This window comes from Haliotis asinina, chromosome 15, assembly GCF_037392515.1.
Source record: "Haliotis asinina isolate JCU_RB_2024 chromosome 15, JCU_Hal_asi_v2, whole genome shotgun sequence".
Taxonomy (NCBI): Eukaryota; Metazoa; Mollusca; class Gastropoda; order Lepetellida; family Haliotidae; genus Haliotis; species Haliotis asinina.
Window position 1 is genome coordinate 42,236,968 of NC_090294.1, and position 27,648 is coordinate 42,264,615.

General features: G+C 39.0%; 1 protein-coding gene across 1 annotated transcript; it reads left to right on the top strand.

Annotated features, from left to right (window-relative positions):
- The first annotated feature begins 2,520 nt into the window (after nucleotides 1-2,520).
- LOC137265026 (uncharacterized) lies at nucleotides 2,521-5,979 on the top strand. The gene is made up of 4 exons (XM_067800353.1): nucleotides 2,521-3,088; nucleotides 3,225-3,263; nucleotides 4,505-4,892; nucleotides 5,562-5,979. The coding sequence occupies exons 1-4, from the start codon at nucleotides 2,521-2,523 to the stop codon at nucleotides 5,977-5,979; spliced, it is 1,413 nt and encodes a 470-aa protein (XP_067656454.1).
- Nucleotides 5,980-27,648: the final 21,669 nt, after the last annotated feature.

Genomic DNA, 27,648 nt, shown 5'->3' on the forward strand with positions numbered 1-27,648 from the left:
GACAGTGAATTTCTTAAGGAAGCTACGTTCCACCACTTGGAATAGTGAGTGAGTAAGAGAAAAACTTCAAGTCACATTGGCAGTATTTCAGCCATGTCCTGATTATACAAACTCTTAATGCGTGGGAAATACATGAAGATCGTAAACAAACTGGCGAATGTACTCAGACGTTGCCAAAACTAAAAGGACCTCTTATTCTGTGATAGGTGAGCGAGTGAGTTTCAAAGTTACCATATAGTGACATGATCCAGTTACATGCTGAACAGCAACAAAAACGCAACACTGTATTTTTTTATCAAGTTTTAAACATAAACATGAACGCTTACTTTTATGAAATTTCATTTTTCCAAATTTTCCAATATTTTTTGCAGTTGAGTTTATGCTTATACTGTACATATATTATAACATCTGGCACGTATCCATAAAAGTGTCATCATACTTAACAATACAATGTAAAACGGACTTTAGATCGCCGGCCATTGAAGGTAGATCACCATACAAGGGATCATGGAGACTTACAGTACCTTTGCTACCGTCATGTACGATGTTAAACTTCATTGTCACCTCACGTCTCCCATTTGACTCCAGTCTTTCATCTCACTGTTATCGTGATTACTTCCCATTGTTTGCACTTTCCACAGACACCATACTGTAATGTTTCATTTGGCGATGACATTGAAGTATAAGTGCTCATTGATGTTTACAATTACCGGAAAATGGTATGGTTTTGTCGTACCTTCAAGGGAGACAGTGCTTGTGGGCTTCGATTGAGATGAGGAGAATATTAGGAACCAATGGACTTACATTACATTTGCTTCCGGCATGGACCCAACTTGGATTTACACCTTTCTTTCAGTCCTTGACGACTGTACACAGACTTAGTCAAACCTAAACAGAAGACTTACTCTGGGATTAGTGAGTGAGTGAGTTTCATTTAAGGCGCATCGACATAATTTTAAGCATATAGTGACTTTGTTATAGTGTCTACTTCAGGACAGCCATGTCCAAATATTTCTACTGACCAAAAACTATGTGGCCAGAATATATGATATTTAGTTATTATTATTCAATCTGCAATCTTGATCTTTATCACTACCGCAGAGTACATTGTTTTGTCAGCTACCTTGTTCCTCTTTGTCACTTCCATTAATTACTGTATATGACATTTATGGCCTTTATTGGTCATCCCCCTTGGCTGTGTCTGTCATCACATCAGCTGTAGAAGGAAGTGCTATTAGCTTCTCTATCTGTCTATTGTTGAATCTTTGCCTGTCTATTTTTGTTAAAAACTATATATATGTATGCTCACATCTATACTGTACGTGAGAGATGAGAAGTGAGATGTGAGTGTGGAGACCGGCATTCCGACTGTCTTTGTGGGGACGACCGCGGGCAGGAATATGCCGCTCGCAGGAAAGGCCCTGGGGTTGAGCTGGAAGTCCGCTCACCTCATTCATGTATGTTTGTCATGTCTTGTGAAACCAACTAAAGAAGTTTGAAGTACTAAACCATGCCTTCGTCTCACCAACGTATTCATTTGTCTTCGTCAACGTAGTGTTCATCGAAATCATCAGCTAATTCACCCCGAGTCGATGAATGTATGAACCCGTTGACAACTTGATCAAATACTGAATAGTTTTAGACAGAAACATGAATGCTCACCTTTACCTTGCGTTTCTTTTGCAGTAGAGTATGATTATGTTTAAACAATACATTTATTACAAGCCCTACCATGTAACCACAACATATCATACTTAACAATTCAATATATAAACGGGCTTTAGATCACCAGCCATTGAAGGTAGATCATCATACAAGGGATCATGGGGTATTACAGTATTCTGCTACTCCAGACAGATTTACACCATCACTACTGCTACTACAGCGCGTTTATTCTGCGATTAAAACACGGAGGACAAATAATACTCTGAATGAAATAGAACTGTACCTTCAAATGACCGTAAACTCATCATGTTGATTGCTTTGGGTTAAATTCGTGATTCTGTGGAATGTACATTTCTATCAGCTTTCCTTACATCTCTTGGTATGGATTCCAAATGTATCGACCTGTGAAGATGCATTGGTCTTCAGTTACCAGAGCTTGTTGTAAGAAACGAATAACGCGATCGGATGGTCAGGTTCGCTGCCTTGGTAGACACATGTCATCGCATCTATGTTACGTAGTTCGATGCTCAAGCTGTTGATTAGTGGATTGTCTGGTCCAGAATCGATTATTTACAGAGCTGTACTATTGTGCGGTGTTAAACAACCAACCGACCACTCCTAAAGGTCTGACCCGGCATAGTGTATTTCGGTAAGAAATTGAAACCCGGTTTGGACCTTCTCAGGAACGGTGAGAAGATATGTAATCTAAAGTGGCGATTTTAATCTATACAAGACTGTGTCACGAAACAGGTATCACTTGTGTTCATGTTCATATCTTCATGAGATCATGTCGCACTGCATAAGGTATATATAACGAATACTTGCACACGAAGTCCAGATCCCGTCCTTTTCACCATGAAGCTGTATGCAGTCGGCGTGTTTGTCTTCGGTATAAGTATCATTGGGTGCGGAGGGCAGTTTAAATCACCAAACTTAGCAGCCAGTCTGGAAGAGGCAATCCGTTCTGGGAATGTTCCCATGAATTCCATCGGAACTAATGGTGTTGCAGCCATCGATGAGAACCTGGGATCTTCAGGCACTTCTTCAGAACAGCAAACCACAGCCACGGAAGGAAACAGGCCGGTGTCAGTTAAGGTTGGGTCCAGGATAAAGAATATTCTCTCGTTTACTACCACGACAAGGAAACTTGTACGCAAACTAGTAACTTTGAACACTCGTATGGCTAATCTTGAAACGTATTTCAACGCATCAGGTGTATTCAGCCCTGCTGAGAAAACAGCTGAGGGTACCACTACTGTACCACTACCGCAATTCGGAGGGCGTCCAAACGTTGAAATATCCCGCAACGATGAACGTGGGGAGGCTGTTGAAAAGGAAATCATACAGATAACCGAGCGCATTGAGGAATTGAAAAAGGCTATTGCTGACTACAAAATTGCAAATCCTGCCATTGCAGTAACTGGTAAATATTTTTGCATTGCTTTGTCCTGAGAGTAAAATGACGTGTCAGAAAATAATACTTTTCGAATACTGTCATTAAATTCTTGATGTGATGTGTTTCCATTTCCATTCTTCCATAACTTTCCATTGTTATTCAGCTGCTCCCGAGGCTGCCTACACAGAGGGAACTGAAACCGGTAAGTTTGCTATACGTTGTCTGGTCTTCATTTAAGTGAGTAAGTGACTATGAGTAACAATCCAGCGGATGACCCTAGAAATGGACTTCACATCATGTGGGGAATAGAACCCTGTCTGCAAAGTCACGGGTGGACGCTTTCACCACTTGGCTAACCCCGTGCTCATGCTGTTGATCACTTGATTGTTTTGTCCAGATTCGGTTGTTCACAGACCGCCGCCATAGACCCCATACCTTAGGTGCCATGGTTTTGACGATTCTTTTCAATTATATTTGTCCCAAAAGGGACTACAAATTCAATACATAATGTCATTCCAGTTATAAAACCGACGTGGTCAAGTGTGTTGGTCCGGTTAGGCCTGACGTTCTTAGCGGGCCCTTCTACATTTAGACCTCTGAGTCACATGTACAGGCGTGTCAAGGCCATCATGTCACTTAGGGCACTGCTGGGTATCCACTGACAAGATGTTAACAGTCTTGTTACGTAATCTACACTTCATATTTACAGTTGAACGGCATTGAATGAATTGAAGTTGACTTCAGAAGCAAGCCTTCTAATCCACTTTTCTGCAAGCCGCGTTTTAAGAGAACTCTCAATACACTGCAAAGGACACAGTGCAGTGGTCATTCAGACAGCCTGTGCTGATTTCATGCTTGGTTGTTAATATAAACCTCTATATTACCCGAGTGTGAGGTTTCAATACAGATTCTTGTACCATTGTCAAGCAGGATTTTAAACATCCACATTGATACTGAGATCGTGACCAGCGTTCATGGTTCGTTTAAGGAACGTTGTAACTGATATGTTTATCAGCTGAAGTACATGTACACTATGTAACTACAGTGGGTTCCGATGATCGTGGTGTACAGTCAGGCAGGTTAATTTCATGCTTACTTACTCCTTTGCCACGCTCTGTGCACGCAGGCCAAACGGTAAACAAGATTTCTCCAAAACCATGCTGCTTTTGAGAACTAAAGAAGACCTTTCAGACAATAACGTTCAACCGATAACAGTGTGCAAGTAAATTTGTACATCTCTATTCGAGGATCATCCAACTGTTTCCATCACTGTCATCTTTTATGCAATTTGTTTTCACCTTTAACATCTATTTATAACATAAAAATATGTTTCAAGGAATAATTAAAAATTTATATTCTCTCCTATCATTGCTAACAGATGCAATTTGTGTCCATGTATATACATTCAATGTATCATAATAAATGTAACTGGTATTTTGGCAGAATTCAGCGATCGTCGCTTCTCCGGTTACTTTACGGATGATGATCTGTATGATATATCTGGCATAGCCCTGAGTTTATCTTTCGATGATCTTCTATACGCCGCTAACGACAAGTCCTCTTCCTCTAACCTCAACGACTTTTATGTGGTCAACGTCACCACCGGTGAAGTTCTTAACACGATAGAAGTAACAGGTGCCACAAACCATGACTGGGAAGACATGGCAGTTGCTCCCTGTAGTAGTGCAGGGTCCAAGCCATACTGCATCTACATTGGTGATATTGGTGAGGGTAAAGACGGACGTACTGCCAACAACATCTACAAGATTGCTGAGCCAGACGACCCCTTGACCGTCAAGTCTGTAGATCCTCAGGAAATCATTTCCTTCACGTAAGTAACCTTTCATAATTTGTCATAGTGATATGGCAACGTCAGTTGACTTGAGCGTTGCAAAGACATGTCTGGGTTCGATTCTAAATATGGTTAAACTAGATAAGCAAATTTATTGCGTCCTACACAAAGATACTGCTGAAATATTGCAAAAGGTTGCTAAAGCTATGCTCGCTCATGCACTCACTACGGCATTGAAACCAGTACTAGTTATGATACTGTTTCAAGGTACGGAATATCCAACATTCTTTGGCAATAGTACACCAAAGTCAAAATGAATGGGTGGAAATATTGCGGGGCGGTGTCCTTGTGGGTCGTTCTAGTGTTTTCTTTTCCTGGTCTTCTTTTCAACGTTTCCTCACTGGTGCTTGGGAGCGAGTGAGTTATAAGTTAAAATCACATCGACAGTATTTCAGCATATCGTGAATAAATCAAGTTATAGATTTATGATAAATATGAATGACACTAGACAACTGGACCATCACAGATATAGATATAGAACTAGTATGAAGATCGAAAACCGTTAGAACACAACAAATTATAACCGGACAATATTTTGCGAACAACTGAAGGAAGATCACCATACCAGAGACCATGGTGAGTTAAGTACATTGCTTCCTCTATGGACTCAAGCTGGAAAATGACTGATAACCAGTGTTATTGTTCCAGTGGCGTCTCTGACGACATGGAAACGCTGATGGTGAGTCCAGAGAACGACATATACGTCATACCTGAAGGCGATGATGAAGTTAAGCTCTACAAGATTGAAGAAGGCAAGGCCAACTACAAATGCGAGGTTACTGTCGAATCAAAGTACTCGGGTCCAACAAGTGGCGATATTTCATCTTGCGGTACGATGATACTACTGAAAGCTAATGAATACGTCTACTTGTTCTCCGTGTCCAACGGAGATTATGAAGCTGCATTATGTAACCCGACTCCGACGGTCCATCGTCTTCAATACACCCAAGAGAGGGAAAACCAGGCCATCGCGTTCAACAAAGGTGGACTGGCGTATTACACAGTTCAAGAGGAGGAGTTTTCACCTATTTGGAGATATGACAGACTCAGGGAGGACGAGGTCTGATTTCTACAACAATGAAAGCATAATGAGGCCAATAAATTGTAACCTTAATGCGACCAATAAAGTGTAACTGCAGTGAGATTGTCGTCGACTTTTTACCATGAAAAAGATCAAGTTCTCAGTGCTGGAAACTTTTCCTGACAAACATCCTCCATCTCTGTTTCTGCTTCGTCCACCAATTCTATCTATATTTACGTCTACTTTACCTCTACGTCAGCCTATACTAAAGAATGGTCGAGTGGGTTATTTAAAGTTCTTTTCCATGTAGAAGGTCAGAATCATTTCTCTCTAGGCACAATACCTGAAGCTTCCTTTCTGGTGTCTCCGATCTAATATTGCTCAAGGCCAATATCTCTCCTATCATTACATACATTTCTGTTTCTAATTATAACTGATTTCCAACCTTATCATTACCCATAGTTCTAACTCTAACTATATTTTTACCAATCTTTACAAGTAATCTACTTTCAGCTGACTGTCCTGCTTACGTTCTTCCCTCGCATTGACATCTGTAGTAATTCTACTTATCCCGACACTTCTGTCTACTTCTGCAACTCCTTCTTTATTCTCCTCAACCATCAGTCTATTCTAAAAGTTTCTCCTACTTGCATTTACATGGAAACAATCTAAGGGCAGCCTGGCATTTGGCAATGAGATTTGAAACACCTGTATCCCAAGCCCATGTCATTACAGAGATCGGAACATGAGCTCTCTTGCAGGGGTTACTCATTTTCGATATTCATGTTGCTAATCTCAGCCTCTCTCACTTAGTTGATATATGTCGTATCCAAGTGCGCAGATTGATGTCAGTCACTAGAATGTCTGGTCCAGGCTGAATTATTTACAGCCCGCCGTCATATAGCGGAATACTGTTGAGTAAGGCGTTAAGTAACAAATAAACGAACACATTCCATATTCCACAATAATCAAAGCACTTTAGAGAAATAACCATCGGATTCATGGACGTGTTATCTACGAGACTGTGGGGTTGCGAGATATGGGGTTGCGAGATATCATAGACGGTTGCAACTGTAAACCATTGCCTACAAATAACTGTTATGGTCCCAACATGGCTTTTTGTGACGAGATCGTCGATAAAAACCACCACTGGGCTTGACAACCCGGTCAAATGCTCGCATGCCCTTGCCCAGATGATGTTTGTCACCGCCATACAATATCTCTTGGTTTCAAGAATCCATTTCAGTGGGTTTCAATTCATTCACATACAGACTGGCGCTTCGCAAAGTTCACACGTATTTGAATGAATCATCTTTTTTCGAAAATATTCTTTCTGAAGGCTAAACTCACACAAGAGGCGCAGGCTTGTGATGTCCTTCTGAGGTATATTCTACCATTCTCATTTTAATGATTCTGGTGAAATGGGTCAGTCCACTTTCTGTACTAACTGGTCTTCAGGGCGTTCTCTTCGATCTCTGCCATAAGGTGTTCGGTCGCGTTTTTGTCAGTGTTACCTGGTCAGGTCAGTAGAGTGTGGTTATAGACATCTCGAACAATGATCGGCACAAGCTGCTGACGTCTTCAGCTGTCACTCACCACATACCGTGAAAAGTCGCAAAAGTAACTCAACCTCGTGACGTTGCCAACGTGAGGAAAACGCCTGCGTTCTAATTATGTCCTACGTTCCCGATTGGAGATCCAGATGAGATTTGGTCTTCTGCAGTCAGTGCTTATGGGAAGTAGCCTCTAGGTGTCCGTGGTCAGGCTCCTTGTCATCGTATCTAAATTGTGCAGATAGATGCTCATGATGTCAATCACCAGATTATTATACAACAACAAACAGGATACAAAATGCTCAGTGACTTGATGCGACATGACTAGCTTTGTTTTGATAAGCATGGGCAAATACATACTAAGCAATTCCATGACCTAAAGCTCGCCAATCTCGAAGCATGGGCTCCGTAATACATGCTTGGTATGTGTATTCACTTTGTTGTTAGTTTCGTCATATCAGCGTATATCTTAGCCAATTTGAAACTGAACGACAATGGGAGGTAATATACTGTGGAAAACGTCGCCATTCAGGTAAAATAACCTTGTTTGCAGTTGTTGTCGCCAACATGTGACAAAACATTGAAATTCAATTCATTTGTTTCTATATTCTTGTTTATGTTAATACCCCATATTTCCATATTTCAGAAACGAACTGCAAACTTGGTTTAATTTTTCTATATAAACAGTTTCAATGATGCATGGATCGGTAATTCTTTATATTTTCATATGGATTTCCTTATGACATGTAGGGTTCATTCAGCTTGCATAGATAATGTTCCACAGGCCCGGGAAATATATTTCTACAGGAGAATATACAGTCTAAATATTTGTAATATGATACCACCTCCAATTTTGGGCCATTAAGGGACCATTTTTAACTATTATAGATTTTACCCCATATTTAAAATACATTACTTGAGTTTTACTGATTTTAACCTGAAGGTCTCATTTTAAACAATATTCATTTAGAGTAAATACATATCTTGTATTGTAAGTGAAGAACAGAATTGGTAAGAATAACGACATCATCTGCAATTAGCAATTGTGCAAGATCTCTGATATATTCGTTAATAAATAGGTCTCCGATATCACTTGATAACGTTTACTTAACCAGTTCTTCAACATACAACAGGACAAGTACAAGTGATAGCATGCAAGCTTGCCTCATCCCGGCATATGTGTAAAATATATTACTTATTTAAAATGTATTGGTTACACATTGGTGCAAAACTTACGTTAGAGACGTTTGAGTTTGCAATGGATTTCTGACTGCAGTAGGACATAGTACTCTTACCTAGTGTGACCCCTAATTTCCCTTACACCCGTCAATTATCAACGCAAAATGATGGATGGTGGAAAACTGGAAAAGAAATCAGGAGTATATTTGAGAACTGTCAAACATGTCCTGCTTGACTGCATTGATTTTTTTCATCACAGGGGCCTTTTCAGAAGGTAATTTTTTTTTATTTGAAAAAAATAGAATTATTAGAGACATATTGAACAGTATGTTTTGTACATTAGTATATTTCATTTTATAAATGGTGGTATTAATTAGCAGCTCTGATTGTTAGTGGCTGTATCCTCGAAGGATGTTGACGTATCGTAAAATTATTGTTCTCCTGAGAGAGTACGTTTGTCCAAAACATTCATAATGAAATAAGCTCAACCATGCTTTTCAAAACGTAGAATGTTTGATAATTTACGCTATGGATAAGTTCCCCTACTATCAACAGCGGCTGAGGGGATGGCGTAAATCCACCTATAGTCTCTTTACAGTGAAAACGTACTGACGAACAAACAAGTCACTCGAATAAAATGAAATTATGATTTTTACGAATCGTGATATTTCAACCTTGCCAATTTTATTCAACTTAGGGTGAAAGTTGTTTAACAAACGGTCATAGTTGAAAATCGCTGTTATTGGTTTGTATTACAAGGGAGTTTGCACATTAAATGAAACACCGAGAACAAGTTGGGTTGGTGTAAGTTAACGCTCATCACATACCGCATGTGCATGTGTTTCACTGAAACTGTTTCACTGTATTCACGTTTCTAAATATTTCTATACTGGTGAATAACAATTACAATCTTCTCCAAGACTATGTCTCCTTAAAGGCACTATGTCAAACCGCATTTTTGTAAAAATATTGAGTGAGCCATTCAAAAGTCACTTTGGCAATATTTCAGCCATATCGTGACTAAAACAATATATAGATTAACAATAATGAAAGATTGATTATATAATCCTGTCAGCAAAGGACAGTAAAATGACTAGAATATCACAGATATACAAGTAAAACTAGTAATGAATTCTAAAATATTTAGCGGTAGGGATAGCACAATATAAAAATAGGCTATAGATCGCCAACAACGGAAGGTAGATCACCACAATAGGAACCAAGGGGACTTACAGCACCTTTGCTACCTGCATGGACTCTAGCTGGATTTACACCATCCCTTCAGCTGATGGCGTTTGTAGGAAATGAAAATAACAAGAATACTACATTTAAAAATCCTGGTATGTTTTCACTGACTTTGAACGATTTGGGACTTACGTACCCTCTCAGGAGGACAATAATTTTACAATACTACAACCCCCTTTGCGGGTACAGCCACTAACAGCTCAACTTCCTTGTCTAAACTACCAAACATTAAAATACATCTGTCTACAGAACATATTATTCAGAATTCAAATAATAAATCAATTTCCTTTAAAAATAATTAAATGAGAACTGTGTTAAAAAGATCTTTAACTGTTTTAACAGTAAAATATTTCTCCCTTGTGATGGAGAATTCAACACAGTCAAGCAGTATATGTTTGACCGTGACTCATCACAAGGGATACAGAACGGAGGATCTTCACCTTTTAACAAGTATTTGTAAGTGTATCTGGTATGGCCAATGCGACATCGTTGCATGGTGACCTCTTCAGATCTGGACTGACAAACCAAGTAGGTGTAACCAATGTAGAGTTTTATTTCATGTAATTTATTGATACCTACTTGAGTGTCCCTCCTCTTCTGCATCAGATCACGGATGTAAGTTCCAATGCTAGCTTTGTAATCCGAGTAAGGAACAGGAAGTGTTGTCACAGATTTGCTGAGTGCTGCCTTGGCAGCAAGATCGGCCATTGTGTTACCAGAAATGCCTACGTGGCTGGGTAACCAACAAAAGACGATGTCGTATTGGTCAGTAGCAAGAACATTATATAGTTCAATAATTTCTATTAAAAGTGGATGTTTACACGATAAGTTTTTAATAGCCTGAAGGCAAGAAAGAGAGTTTGAATAAATTATATACTGTTTATGTTTAGGGTGTCTTTCAATATGTTCAAGAGCCGTTAATATGGCATTTGCTTCAACTGTGAAAATAGAGCCATTGTCTGGTATTCTAGACGATATTGTTGTAGAACCAATGACAGTGACACAGATCACAGCGCCACCGTTCGTGGACCCGTCTGTGAACAAGGATTTGTAATTGCTATATTTACTTTTTAACTGATTATATCCTTGTTTGTATTGTAATTCATTTGTTTCGGATTTCTTAAACATTGTCAGGGTGAGGTCAACCTTTGGCCTAACAAGTTGCCCAGGAGGAGAAGAAAGAAGACGGGAAGGAGCTATATTTTGTAGCTTAATGCCAGCAGCAGAAAGGAAAGGTTTAATTCGTATTCCAAGAGGCGGAGTAAGAGAAGGTTTTTTTCCCATACAAATCCTCGTAGAGAGGATTAAAAACGCAGTTGTATGCAGGGTTGGGTTCATTAGAAAACAGTTTTGTAACATACTGCAAAGAGAGCTTAATACGCCGATGGTTCAAAGAAGGCTCATCGGCTTCAACATAAAGACTGTCAACGGGAGAAGTTCGAAAGGATCCAAGACAATGTCTTAGACCGTGGTGATGGATAGAATCTAAAAGTTTCAGGTTGCTTTTGCAGGCTCCACCATATGCAACGGAGCCTTAATCAAGTTTGGATTGTAAAAGAGCTAGGTATAGTTGGAGGAGGGTTTTCTGGTCTGCACTGCACTTTGTATTAGATACAACCTTCAGCAAATCTATGGCCTTCAGGCATTTATTTCTTAAATATTTAATATGTGGTCGAAATGTTAAATGTTCACAAAAAATATACCCAAGAATTTTGCTTCTTTAACAACTGTAATAGGTGTGTTATCTAGATATAGTTCGGGGTCTTTATGAGGTTTATACTTTCATAAGTAAGGATGCAATTAGTTTTGGATTTTGAAAATTTAAATCCATTTTCCATACACCATTTATCAATCTTATTTAAGCAAAGCTGTAGTTGTCTTTCAATTGTGTGCATGTTTTTCCCACGACAAGAAATATTAAAATCATCCACGAAAAGGGATCCATCAATTGAGTCATTAAAAACCTTTGCTAAACTGTTGACTTTAATGCTAAATAAAGTGACAGACAAAATACTGCCTTGTGGGACACCCTTAACTTGAGTATAAAAATCAGACAAGGTAGAACCCACGCGGACGTGAAATTGCCTGTCAGCTAAACATTAGGATATAAATTGAGGCATACAGCCTTGCAATCCAAAGTCATGAATATATTTTAAAATACCGTGCTTCTAAGTAGTGTCATGAGCCTTTTCTAAATCGAAACAAATCAACACTGCAGCTCCTGTAGCAGTATTATGAGCTTGGATAGAGCTTGGACAGAAAAAAGTTCGTTATAAACTTCCCCGTTGTCCGAATGAAAATTGATGGGTTTCTTCTCCTGTTGTTCTTGGTATTTTTTAAATTTTGGAACAAAATTGGACGAGGAACAATGTTTGGCAAGCGTTTCACCCAGTTTATTTCCGATATCGGATCGGTCAGTTAACAGTTATCAGATGGTGGATGCTTGATTTGGTCCGCTTACCTTTAATTTTCTGGATCCTGTTCCAAACCTTTGACATTGGCGTTCGTGAAGTTATCCTTGACACATAATTTTGCCAAGACTTTACTTTGTTTAAAAATACGCCGGGCTTTAGCATTTAGTATTTTATATTTATTTAAGTCATGGACCATGGGATGGCGACGGAAGTAATGTTCAGCCTTCTTCCGTACCTTCCTAGCAATCAGCTGTAAACTATAGTTTACGTATGTGAGCATTTGGGGAGGATTTTGGAATACAATCTTCAGCTATTTTGAGAAGTTCAGCATAGAAACATTCTATAGGATCTGCAGCATCTGTAAAAGTATCAGGTGTTAGTTTACTAATACAAATTCCAGTCAGTCTTAGTGAAATTCTATCTGGATGATGGAGGAACATCAGATGGACACACAGCTGTTAGAACAGTAGGGAAATGGTCACTTCAGCACAGGTCATCGTGAACTGACCACTCCAATTCACCCAGTAAATTGGAATCCACTATTGTCCACTAAGTCCAGAGAAGAGTAAGTGCCAGTTCCAGGATGAAGATAAGTGTAAGAACTATCATTAACAATACAAAAATCATCAACTCCTCTAAGATTTTACCGTTTGTATTGGTGTTAGTACTACCCCAAAGAGGGTTATGACCATTTAAATCTCCCAGGATGACACAGGGCTTCGGTAGCTGGTCATATAATGCTTGAAGATCAACCTGTTGGAGACACAACGAAGGTGGAATATATACAGAACAAAGAGAAAAAACAATATTCAGGGTTACGCGCACAGCGACAGCCTGGAGAGGGGTATTAAGAGGAACAGGGCTGTGAATGACACCCTGCCTCATCATAACAGAAGATCCTCCAGTAGCTTTATAACCTGGAGGAGAAAAATTATGGTAAGCAGTATAAGATCTCAAGTCAAAATTATCTGTAGTTTTAAGGAAAGATTCCTGTAAGCAAAAGGCTGATGGTTTTAGATCTTGTATTAATAGCTGAAGATCATTAAAATTATTACGAAGTCCTCTACAATTCCATTGAAATAAAGTAGTGGAAGAAGTCATGGTGGTTCAACTGGAGATCGAGTACATGGAGAAGGTCTTCGCTGATCTGATAACGATGGCGTGACCTTCATGTCCAGAGGTTCAAAAGTGTTGTGAACCTCTACAGGAACAGTTAAAGGAAGAGGCACTTCTGTGTGCTTAAGTGCCCTAGTTTCTTTCTTTTAGAGTTGTTTCTGTTGTTTGTTCGTAAGACGTTTAGGTTTCTTTACCGATGCTGGCTGTACTTCAGGGTCTGAAAGAACTTCAGGTACTGGCGATGTAGTGGTGGTTAAAGGTGTCGGAGACATTGCTGGAAGCATATGGTCAGCTTCAGTCTCTGTCTGAGTGGCAGCCCCATTTCTGGGACCAGAAACACTGTACGAAACAGTTTGGTCGTCTGAGACCCAGGTGATTGCAGTTTGACAGCCCTGATCAACCTTTGGACAAGGAGTAGAACTAGCTACTGTGTACGTTTTTGCAGACGACATGTGACTTGTAACTGGTAAAAGTTTCTTTGCTTCATTGAAGGATATATTGTTGGTGTGCTTCAATTTCAAAATTTGTGTTTGTCGTTCATATGCTGGACATGATTTGGAAAATGACATATGGTTACCATTGCAGTTCGCACATTTGATTTCATTTGTGGAGTTGACATTTTCATGTTTCCCACTACAACGGGAGCAAACTGGGGAGCTGTGACATGAGTTAGCTCCATGCCCACACTGTTGACATTTGAAACATCGACGCGGATTTGGAATATACACTTCCACTTCAATGTTAAAATATCCAGCTTTTATTGATTTTGGTAATGACGTGAGACAGAAAGTAAACAGGTATGTATTCGTCCAAATGATATCATCGCCTATTTTCCTAGTGAATCTCATGAGAGAAGTGACACCCTGGGACTTCAGTTCAGAAGCAATTTCGCCTTCTGACATGTCAGCAAGACATTTTGCTCGATCATAAGAGTTTTATGAACTGAAACAGTAATCCCAGTATTCGCAAATTAACAGATTGTTGTCTCTTCGCACATTCAACTAACAGAGAACCTGTCCTTAGACGTTACATTTCTCACTTTACCACATATTCCAGCAATGGCTTTTGATATGGCAAAGGGGTTAAGCTTCAAGGGTTGTCCATCAATTCCGTCCACAACTAAAAAGCTGTAGAATCATCATCAGAAGATGATAAACCATCTGTTTCAACATGTTTTCGCCTTTTAGATTTTGATCGAGAACCAGTTAGATTGGGGGTAGCCATGATGAAGAAAGGATATTCGACAACCCTGCTCCCCACCCACCATGGAGTGTCAACAAGGACGGTGTCGAAGTGGAAAGCGACTCCAAAACACCAGGGTTACAGGGTTCTTATACTCTAGCAGTACAGACACAGGTAGCTAAAATTGTCACAAAAAAGTCAGGCTGGTTCCTCCCATGGCTATTATGTGAAGACACATAGAACCCGGAGATCAGTATTGCCAGATTGGCCCATAAGCCACCGCCTTCTGGCATAGGACTCCAGGCATAGTAACAGTTTTCAAACGTGAGAGTATCACAAAAATATTTCGTGGAAAAGATACAAAGATATACATAATCCACATTTGATGTTGACCATGCACAGGGCATGACATGACCAGCAGATTGGTACAACCGGGCCAGTTTTACCTCCCATCTAGGTGAAGTCAGGGCCAAAGTGGTGTGTTGGGCACCTATTGCCCTCAACCACCAACATCCCTTCCTCCACCGACACAGGGCCGCAACCCACGGCAAATGGGTTGGTGGACCAAATATCCCCCCGGGTCCACAACGGGGGTGAATGGCTCTCAGCGTTACCCAGCACCCACCACGAGGAGGTGGTCGTTCACGGGTGCCTTGTAAAAATACATAATTCATTATCTCAATGATACAACCAATCAACCAATCAACCTTGAGGGAAACTACCACCATTTACCCAACAATGACGCGTTTAGATTACAATAATTGATTAGAAAGTTCAAATGAATCAATGCAATGTTGAATTTTAAAATCCTATACCAGACGAACCCTATACCAGCCGAACATTATTCCAGTTTTGTCCCTTGGAGCGTTCTTTATGAATATCCTACGCACAACGTCCAGTTCGGCAAACACCAACAACACTGCGTGTGACAGTTTCGATGTACGGAGCAATAAGGTTACATTCGGTATGTGGCAAATATTTTTATTTGGAAGCTTTTCTTCTCGAAATTTACCATTTCAGGCAAGTCGTAAGGGATAATAAGTCTTTCATTGCTACGATAGGAAGCTAAACTGAGAGCATATGCCGATAATATATAAAATATGGGCAAACGTATTAAAAGCGTGACATTATGCCTTCAAAGTTATTCATGCCAAAGCGATCACAAGCGCATTGTTGGAGGTGTTTAGTCATGAAACCAGAACTATTGGTTTGTGAATTTTACAGCATCTTTTCTCCATCTGGAACAGTTCTCTGTCCAATCTTTGCAGCTTTCTAATATTCACATAATTATTAAATTAAAGGTTTCCGTCCTTGAAGTCAGTGAAAAGATTAATGTGTTTTCTGAAGACACTTGAGCTGATATGCATTAAGTTTTCATCTGATCAGTAAGTGTCAAATGTCGTTTCCTGTCTCTGAAATGCCTCAAGAGATTTCTTTTCCCATGGAGGCGCATTACATTATGACAATATTAAACTGTATTGTTTATGAACAGTTTATTGTTTATGGACAGTGTAGTTTAAGTTTCGGTCGATACACCTTATGTTCATCAATATCTGAGATGCATTTTTCTGTATTTGAAGTGCCTCGATAGGCTTCTGAGGCGGTATTCTAAAATTTTCAATAGCCTCGAGCTTGCGGGCCAATGGTTTTTTCGCACACGGTTTCAGTCAAACATTTTTCAGACAAAAACCTGTTAACCATACATTATCTATATTGTTTGAATTCAGAAGATTTGACACTATGTGATAATTGTTTACAGTTTTTGACAGACAAATGTTGTATAGCGGATTCATGATATTGATAACGTATTCCTGACGGGCATACACTGAAATGACATGGGAATACTCCAGTTTGCAATGTGTGTCATCAACTCTCCACGGATAACATGCATGCCTTATTAGTGTCATCTTACCTGAGAGAATCACTGGTTCTTGGTTCTGCCTCATAAAGTATGTAGCTCTTGGTGTTATGCTATGCATAGTGTTGCAAATTATCACATAGATTGTGTGCCTCGCGCAAAAACATCTCAATGGATCAAAGTCGATAAACACGAACAACCAATATATAGATGACACTACTTTACGTTCCAAACGGACAATATGCAATAAGAATTGGTCAGTTGTTATTGAAACGTAGATATATGTCGCATGATGTCATATCGGCCATATCGTGAATATAAGGGTTTTGTATATGAAAAGCGTAGACGGGCTGAGCATCGCCAGCAACTGAAGGTTGATCACTATACTGGGAACCATGGGGATAGTAGTTTTGCTGCCTGCATGGGCCCTTGCTGGACCATGTCCGATAACCCGTATCGAACGTTTCACTAAGGCCTTGAATTCCGTGCCCCCGATTTAGCAACTTTATAATATTCCTAAGATCATTTTCGACTGTACCTGCGAGACGTAAACAGACAAAAGGACTGGGACCGGCGGGATATTGCTAGAATGTCAAGGGAGAGACGACTATAGTCTGGCATGAAATGCATATGGACCCGTTTTTTTTAAATAAATCTTCATCCAATGATCCATTCAGTCTCAAACTTTGCAAGTGGATGTTTTGTCAGACAACCTTGTCACATTGTAAATCACCGATTTCATACATTTGAAGAAAGAATCTGTCTATGTCATCGTCAAGAAAATAAACAGCAGAACGCTACAATGACCTGTAACAGCAGCAGTGTTGGGTCAGAAAGGTAAATGCACGTGCAGGCCAAGATAGTTACCTGTTCACTGCAAAGTGATAGACCGTTTGGATCATTCACATTGACTACTTCTAGCTGTCATCATGAAAGCTTATTCAAATGATGCTAAACGTTTAATTAGAAAGGTGTTTATTTTTTTTAAAAAAGAGAGCAAACGTAGCAAACCGATCTATAAGGTGTCGGATTACATGAACTTTTGCTCTGGGCATGAAAAAGAACATCGTGGAAAAAAATGTGAAAAATAAATCAACAACAATTAAAGAAAACCTTGTACGAAAGGGTAGGCATACAAAGTTAGATTCTTTTGACATCAGGATCATCCGAGATCTCATTCGCCGGACCGGTCTAAACTGGATTACGATTCCATTGTCTAAGGTGGAGCCTGTAAACGCAACCTCAAAATACTTGATTCTATCCATCATCAAGGGCTAAGACTTTGTCTCGGATCATTCCGAACTGCCCCTGTTGACAGTCGGTCGTTGAAGCAGATGATCAACGCCGTATTAAATTATCGTTGCAGTATCTCGCTAAACTGTATTCAAATAAGTCCAACCCTGCATATTATTGTGTCTTCAATATCCCGTATGGGGATGTATACAATAAAAAGCCTTCTCTTGTTCCGCCTCTTTGGCTAAGAGTGAAACCTTTTCTCTCAGCTGCTGGCATTGAACTAGAAAATATAGCTCCTTCTCGGTTGTTTTCTTCACCTCCTTGGCAACTGGTGACACCACAAGTTGACCTTACATTAAGTAAATATAAAAAGAAGTAATGAATTACAATATAAACAAGCATACAATCAATTAAAAAGTAACTATTGTACGTATAAATCCTTATTTACAGATGGGTCCAAGGATGGTGGCGCAGTTGCTTGTGCCACTGTCATTGGATCCAGAACAATATCTTCCAGATTACCAGACAGCAGTTCCATTTTTACAGCAGAAGCACATGCCATATTAACAGCCCTAAAATATATTATAAAACACCCTAACTATAAACAGTGTATCATTTATTCAAACTCTCTTTCATGCCTTCAGGCTATTAAAAATGTATTTTCTGAACATCCACTTTTAACTGATATTGCTGAATTGTATAATAATCTTGCTACTGGCCAATACGACATCGTCATTTGTTGGTTACCAAGCCATGTTGGAATCTCTGGTAACACAATGGCTGATCTTGCTGCAAAGGCAGCACTCAACAAATCTGCAACACCTCTTCTAATTCCACATTCTGATTATAAAGCTGTTATTAGATCTTATATCTGTGATCTGATGCAAAAGAATTGGGACACCCAAGTAGGTATCAATAAATTACACCAAATCAAGCCAACAATCGGTTATACTTACTTGGGTTGTCAGTCCAGATTTGAAGAGGTCATTATGCAACGATGTCGTATTGGTCATACTAGGTACACTCATGAGTATTTGTTAAAAGGCGAAGATCCCCCATTTTGTATCCCTTGTGATGAAGGAATCACTGTCAAGCATGTCTTGCTTGACTGTATTGATTTTGTCATCACAAGGGATAAATATTTCAATATCAAATCGATTAAGGATCTTTATAATAAAGTAAATTATCATTTAATAATTGTTTTTTTAAAAGAAATAGACTTGTTGGATAAATTTAATATGAATAATATGTTTTGTATATAGAAAAAAAGTTATTTTATTAATGGTAGTCTCAATTAGCAACTGCGATTGTTAGTGGGTGTGCCTTCAAAGGGGGTAAAAGTATTGTAAAATTACTGTCCCCCTGAGGGGGTACGTAAGTCCCAGAACTTCCAAAGTAAAATTGTCACATACCAAGTTTTTAATCATAGCATTTTTGTTATTTTAAATTTTGGCTAAATTGCCTTAGAATCGCCAGTGGTTGAGGGGATGGTGTAAATCCAGCTGGGATCCATGCAGGTAGCAAGAGTATTGTAAGTCCCCATGGTCCCTAGTAAGGTGATATAACCTCAGTTGATGGTGATTTATAGCCCGTGTTTTATATTGTATTGTCTTCTCTCATTACAGTGTTTTAGTTTTACATGCTAGTTGTATGTTCATACCTGTGATAGTCTAGTACTTTTACTGTCCATTGTCGACAGGTTTTACTCTTCCAGACCTTTTCATTTTATTAAGTGAATTGTTCTCGTCACGATATGGCTGCAATATTGCCGATGTGACGTTAAATATCAACTCACTCACTCACTCACTCACTCATTCGCCGGCTATTTGCTAGAAATGAACACCTGTCCACAAGAAAGTAAAAACACGTCATTGCAGAGGATCACGACATTAATGTGTCTAGGTTTATGCTAAGCAAACTACTGCTCAAATTTGGATACAAGTACAAGAAGGTAGCAAACCAGAAACTTGTAATGTGTGACAGATCTGACATTGTGAAAATAAGGTGTTACTATCTCAGAGAAATTAAGCAGGCAAGAGAGGATCGGTTCGAACCTATATATCTGTATGAGACCTTGGTCAATGCAACCTGCTGCCAGACAATGGCTACCCACAGATGCTAGTGATGGTAGGAAAATACCAACAGGCAAAAGTGAACGTTTAATCGTTCTTCATGCTGGTTCCCACCGTGGATTCCTACCTGGGTGTGATCTGGTATTTAGGTCAAAGAGCACAGATCGTTGGGACTATCATACATATATGAACTCAACGGTTTTCACACAGTATGTTGAGGAACAATTGTTGCCAGCTCTGCCTGACAAAAAGTCTAGTTGTCATGGACAATGCGCCCTATCACAGTGTTCGAGATCCAAACAATAGGTGCCCAACTTCCAATACAAAGAAGTCAGAAATGCAGCAATGGCTAACAAATAACAATATACAATTTTCAATTAAGGCCACTAAACGACAGTTGTACTCTTTGATTAAAGCTAACACACTTCCACCCACATATATATCATTGACAACAATGGTATGCCAACACGGCCATAAAGGCTTGAGATTACCACAGTACCACTGTGATCTCAACCCACTCGAACTTATCTGGGGTGACCTTAAAAGTACAGTGGCCCTGATAATTCAATCATTCAAGTTGACTGATGTCAAGCACATTGTCAACACTGCTATATGTGACATTGACATTGCACGGTGGCATGTATGTGTTGAACATGTCAAGAAGGTGGAGAATGAGCACTGGCTCAAAGATGGCTTGAAGGATCAAGAAGTTAATCCAATTGTCATCCGTATGGACACTGATGACTCCTCTGTGGAAGAATGGAGTGAACTTGATGAATTTTAATTCTGTTATTGTATTTACAGATAATAACAGTATCCGGCCAGATATGCTCAAGGAAATGTAAATTCTTTTTAACAATGACAGCACTAATTCCAGCGACTTATGTAACATGAAACAGTCATTTCACATAACATTATCATGAAAATATAAATATTAACTATCTATAAGCTTAACGCTATTAGAAATGCATTGCTTAATTTGGAATATGAACGACATCAAAACATAACACTTTTTTTGCGTCCGAGGGAACGGGGATTTAAACGTTGTTGAGTTCTAACCATAGATGGTCCGATTACTGATTTAGTGTCAATACACTTTCTGTGTTCTTCAAATGCATTTCCACTTTGGTACTGCATAAACAAAATATTACATTAATATCACAAATTTAAAGATTTTAGTCTAAAGGATAATTCTCACTAACAAGATTTGTGGTTCATGTTGAACAAATCAGAGGAACAAACTCCGCATGATGGTTAACAGTTAGCACTCGCCTTACCCTATTCACGACCTGTGACACCTCCGCATGCCTGTCACGTGCAGAGCTGACCTACATTGACAAACGTTAACCTTTCTGACCCAACATTGCAGTTGTTACATGTCATTGTAGCGCTTTGCTGTTTATTTTGTTGACGATTACGTAGACAGATTCTTTTATACAAATGCATAAAATCGGTGATTTACATTGTGAATTGGCTGTCTGACAAAACATCCACTTGCAAAGTTTGAGATCGATTGGATCATTGGATGAAGATTTATTTACAAAAAACCCGGGTCCATATGCATTTCAAGCCAAACTATAAGTAGGCGCTGAAATCCCTTATGCTGATCCTCTGTGTCTCCCGTATATACAGAATAAAATATGACACACCGGTGGATTTATTTTGTTTTTATTCATTTCATTTTTAAATTCTATGTTTACAAAATGACTGTGATTCATTTTATTTTACTTCATTTTATTTTTAAATTCTTTTTTTTTTTAAAAATGAATGCGATTCATTTAATTTTTAAAACTTTCATTCCATATAATTTTCTAAATTTCATTTCATTTTTTAAATTATATTTTATCTATTTCTTACAAAAATCAACTATAAACTTTTTCAGGTATGAATACAATCATAATGTTTTTTAGGAAGTGGTAAAATGTAACGTATGTTATATTTGGGAAAAGATTTTCTCAGACACAGGAGTATTATGAACAGTATATTTGTCAGGTTACACACTGAATATACATGTCACAATATATACATAATGATCTAAAAACTCACAAACTTTGTTAGGCACTCAACCATATGTAAATAAAAAGTGACTAAAGATAGGATTTCTTCGGGTTTGTACATGATCAGATTAACTTTGAGGATGAACAACTTCTTCATCTTAACAATGGCGACGTGTGTTATATATATATATCCCCGTTCCCTCGGACGCAAATATATATATGTGTGTGTGTGTGTGTGTGTGTGTGTGTGTATATATATATTGTTATATAGTGTTAAGATGAAGAAGTTGTTCATCCTTAAAGTTAATCTGTTTATGTACAATACGTTACGTATGATGATCTATTAAAACGAAGCTTTTATCAAATATTTGTCATTTAAATACCAATATGATTTAAATTTCAATATGATGCATGCATGCAGTGGGTGGGTGAGTGACTGAGTTTAGCATAACCGCACTTAGCAATATTCCATCTATTTGGCGGCGGTCTACAAATAATGGAGTCAGGACCAGACAATCCAGTGGTATCACGGCTGACAGATTTTATCCTGCCAGGTAGTTCGTTACCATAGGTGATCTTTGAGTGAGTGGAACAAGGCAGGTTGATTGGTTGTTTTACGTCGCACTCAGCAATATTCCAGCCATATGGCGGCAGTCTCTTAATGTTCGAGTACGGACCAAACAAACCAGTGATCAACATCATGAGCAACGATGTACGCAATTGGATTTGATGACATGTGTCAAGCAAGTCAGCGAACCTGACCTCCTGATTCCTTTAGTCGCCTCTTACGACAGGCATTGGTTACTGAAGGCCAATATTCTAACCCGGGAATGGGCCTCAGGGTGTCCCCGTGTGAAGAATCGGAAATTGTAAAATTAATATGATATAGTCAAAAATAGTCTAATATCCTACCCGATGCCGCGCCATAATTGATAGAAATTATGGCTAGAAAGCCGATGAGAAACCACCAAGTAATCTCGTTCATGACAGATGTCTTCGTTCGAGAGACCTTCCAGCACCACCATCTACCAACCCATGTCATGGGCGTAATGGCCCAAGAGAAATCGATGGCAAGCGCTTGCATACACAAACTGCAGCCAATAATTTGAACACATAGCTTTCCTTGATCATCGATTTTCTATGCGTGTAACATATTTGATGTACTGAAACCTAAAGTCGTCAACATGATTAAGTTTCCTGATCTTCGTACACATAGTAGAGCGTATTTACAATAACATGTAACATATGTCTCCAGCAGACAAGCTACGTGTGTTGTATGCATCACTAACATTGACCAGAAACATTAATTGGGCAAAATGCATCACGAATGAATATTTGTTGAGGGAAAGCATTTTGTTGAACAGTCTTTGTCCATGAACGCCAGCCATGAGATAGTATGTTCAGTCAAATGTATCTGGTATGTTCACAGAACAGTAATACATACTTCCATGTTTAATTGGGTGTAGATTAATGAACGCTAATGAACTTCGATTCTTGTGATTCTATTGTGCTACGGTGTTAGCAGGTATTCTGGGTGTTAAAAAAAAGAACGTCAGTTGCACGTTAGGCAACTTGTAAAGAGACCGCATCAAGGAAGACGTAAATATGCTATATATCGGGAGTCTGTCCTAGCATGTTGCTAGGTAAAGCGTTAGAGAGGTTGCCTAGGACCACAATTATTTTCCTTCTTTGCTATCTACAGTGACATGCCAATCCACCATAATTAATACCATTCATAGGTTGTTCTGTTGAATGCTGACCACCCTGCCTCTTGTCGCTTAACCAGCAAAATATCACCCTGGGTTGATCAGCGAGATTTTGTTGTATCCAGTGTCAACAATGGTCACCGGAAGTTTCGAGCCGGTAGACGTTAAAAAGCCTTGAACTTGGAATCACATCACGAAAGTCTTGAGTCAACATCATGTGCAGACTGGGGGCCAAAAAAATCGGCAATAAAGTGCAATGTCTGACCTTTCATTTAAGCTATCTCAAGTCATCCAGGAAACAATATTAATAGCATAGACAGAACAGCCCATTGTCTGAGGTCCGGTTAAAATACAACTCACTAAAAAAACAAACGAGTATCACAGTCTTGCTGCCAACACTGGTCGCATTACGAATGCCTAAAATCAAGTCGAGTCCGCAATAGTATATACCCAGAATAAATGGTCTAGATGATAGAGAGATACAAGCATTTGTTTTCAAAGCAATAGCGTCTAGAGGTGCATCGATATCACCTTTGTCTTTATTTTAAGTGGAGATGTTACATGTATAGAATGTATTTTAATTGAAAACCAGCAAGTCAAGATTAATTTCATGTCTTTGTGAGTGACTTTTGGTCATATTCCAACAATATCAAGGTGGGGAATATTTGAAGTGGGACTGCATATTGTACCAACGTGGGAAATCAAATCCGGGTCTTCAGCGTGACGCGCAAACGCTTTAATCACTTCGCTACACCAACCTCCCTTCACTGCCAGAATGATCTTAACTGAATGAAATTAGAGACTATCTTTGGATAACTTATTATGGACTTTCTTTAAATGATTTTTTTCCTCCTGAAAACATCTTCAAGTTGGAGGTGAAATGATTCCCAGAAGTAGATCGTAGTACAAATCTTACTAGGCACATCTTAACAAAACGAAATGAAAATAAAAATAATTTGGTGACTTCTTGTGCATCATTTATTCACTCTGTATTAGAGGAGTTACACAGGGCGAAGTTACATTCATTTCACCATATACATGAGCCCTTTTGTCTCTGAGTGCCCAAAGTTTCCAGAGATGAATCCTCTCGGAGTAATATGTGTCCATCCATATATGGATATTTGTATTTTTAGTATTTATTTTTTATCAGTGTGTAAATGAATAAATAGATCATTTTTAATAATTTCAAAATTTACATTTATCTCCCACTATTTTGTCCAGTATACTAATTATCACTACTCAACCACATATCCTTATAACTCGTGAAGATGGGGGGGTAGAATAGATTTTCAGCACCCAATGCTTCCACAAAAGGCGAATGTGCTTGTCGTAAGAGGCGATTAAGGGAATCGGGTCGTCAGGTTAACTTGGTTGGCACATATCATCGGTTGCCAAATGCGCAGATCGACGCTCATGCTGCTCATCACTGGATTGTCCGATCCAGACTCGATTATTTACAAAATGCCGCCATATAGCTAAAATATTTCTGACAGCGCCGTAAAAATAAACTCACTCACTACGTCTCCTTATAACAACAGTCGATCAAGATTAGTATGACCAGTGAGTCAGGTTCATCATAAGCGTATGGAGCTGCATTTTCTAATCCCTTTAAGTCTACATTGTGTTTGTATGCCATATGGATCAGAGGCGAATTGAGATGTAGGCGAAAACCGGACATATGCTACATACATGATAACAATATAAGAAATTTGAGTAATAATTTGAATGTATAGACCAATTACATATTCTTAGAAATGCCTCCGTTAGCGCGCTCGACATGACCAGCGATGATAAACAATACCGAAGAGACAATGTATCACTGTTCAAAGTTACAATACCCAAGATAATGTGACTGCCTCGTTGAAACAAGGATTTATGCCCTACGTTTCCATCGAGTTTTCACACCTGTTAACTGGTTGTCTATCGGGCTGTCCCTCAGTGGTCAATGCTATTAACAATTACGTAATCCAGGGCGTGACCTCTCGGGGAATACACGCAAATATTGTCAGGCAGTGACCCGCATGGACAATACACATCTTTTAGGTCGTTTTGAGCGTTTTGTTGTTTCAGTTCAACACCAGATGATGATGTTTTGTTGACTGCACGAAGACATACAGAGAACTTTGTAATGGAACATACATTGGGCCCGCACAGTTAAGTTTCATATCTAGAATGTTTTATCCTAATCAGTACTTGAAATGTTCTCTCATGTAATCGATTTTTTTTTCTAAACGATACATCGTTTGACAGTTTATCTGTGTATATTGTGGTATGGCACATATTTGATATACCGAAACACGAATGTTCACATGACTGAAATAAGTAAGATACAAAACAAAAAGAATTATATGCATGAAGCGGAGGCTGGGTGGTTTACGATACTTATGCTTGACAATTCAACAGTTGCAAGTGGATGAATACGGACCTCTTTTAAAGAAAAAGTAATTCATAAGCCTTTTTATCCTTTTGCTGTGCGTAAAACTACCCATGCAAGTTTTGTTTGGGCACAGTTTGGTTGTTGTGTCCCAGGAAATCAAATGGAAGTCAAGCGTTATCAATATTTTTTTGACAAATATGCGACCAGGGTGTCATTGTGCAATGAGATCTTGGCGCTAAGGTAACAGTAACTCCTATACCTTAACATAGTCTACCATACCTTTGAACTACGGCACATGGGTTATTGAGCACACTCCGCCCCTCTTCTCTATTTTATCAATAACGACGTTTCGGTATTCGACTTTCCCAGAAGTCGTTGTCATTTAGAGTTACTGCCCTTGCATTTAGTACTTCAAATTATGAAGATAGCGCTTCCGGTGAGTAAATTGCCGTTACGTAACATTACTGAGATGGGGAAGCAATACTGCTGCATATGCTAAAATCACCGGGGTAAACAACTTGTTTCCCGGACGATAACCCTCCATTATGCCCCACAACTAAGGAGTTAAGACAACCATGGCTTCGCCGATTACGACTTGAGAGAAAAGAGATTTCTTTCCGTAAACACACATGGGTGTGCTCTGATCATTTTGAGGGACTGGCGGGACCTTAATCAGTGATCACCATACCATCACCGTAAACATTTATTTGAACAGGTAGATGGAACTGATACGGTTTTGACAACTGTCAAAGAGGAAAATGGTGTAGTCAACATGGGTGGTGGTGAGGACAACCAAACAACCATTCAGCAAAATAAAAGGTTTGTTGATGTAACCACCATTATTTTGCTTTATTATGACTTATCACTGTAAACTTCTAAACAAAATTATTTTTATTTTCAGTGTGATCTGTTTAAAGTGGGTTAAAAATAACATATGTTGTTAAACATATGCCCATATTTACCATGTATAATCTTCCATCTACTTGACCAACAGGTCCTTTGACAAGCTTTTCTGTGTTCTTGCATGACTACTGTGGGCCTATACCAGAGAACACTATTTCATCACAAAGAAAATGCATCTTGCCAGACTGCAGCCATACAGAAGTGTTCTTCTTCCACTGAGTCACATGAAGGTTTCCTTCCAGCCATCTCTAGTTAGGAGAAGCCATCGGCACCACAGCAGATCAGTGCCTGTACACAGACTTCAAGCAGACTTGTGAGCAAAGTGCTCAGGTGTTGCTACCATCACTGACATTTGCAGATGTGAAGACTGATTCTAAGCTAGTTAATTTTGACACAGGATTGGGAGATGGAAATACATTTTCATGAATTGTTTGACTCTTATGAGAGGGATTATCCATCAAAGTTCGGAAGACCAAAGTCATTCTCACTAACCGATCAGGTTTTAATGGTATTGATGAGACTTCGACTTGGGCATTTAGTTGCAAATATAGTTAACCGTTTCCATATTTCCAGAACAACCTGTGAACGGACAGTTACCAGATGGATTGATCACATGTACAAAATCTGTCATTTCTAATTTCCTGGCCAAACCTAGACATTATTGATGTTACTGCGCCTGAAGGATTCAAGGACATATACCCTCAAACACGGGTTGTAATAGATTGCACAGATATATTTATTGAGAAGTCTTATTCAGTAGCAAGACAATCACAGATGTATATACGTGTAGTCATTATTAAAGCCATATTATATACTCCAGACGATGTAGTCAGTTTTGTGTCAGATTTATGGTCTGGAGCTATGAGTGATAGACAG

Bases quoted from the DNA above. Each gene is read 5' to 3' on its own strand.
- LOC137265026 (XM_067800353.1), top strand. From the start codon at position 2,521: ATGAAGCTGTATGCAGTCGGCGTGTTTGTCTTCGGTATAAGTATCATT. The intron at 3,089-3,224 runs GTAAATATTTTT...ATTGTTATTCAG, and splicing joins TCCTGCCATTGCAGTAACTG to CTGCTCCCGAGGCTGCCTAC. The intron at 3,264-4,504 runs GTAAGTTTGCTA...GTATTTTGGCAG, and splicing joins CACAGAGGGAACTGAAACCG to AATTCAGCGATCGTCGCTTC.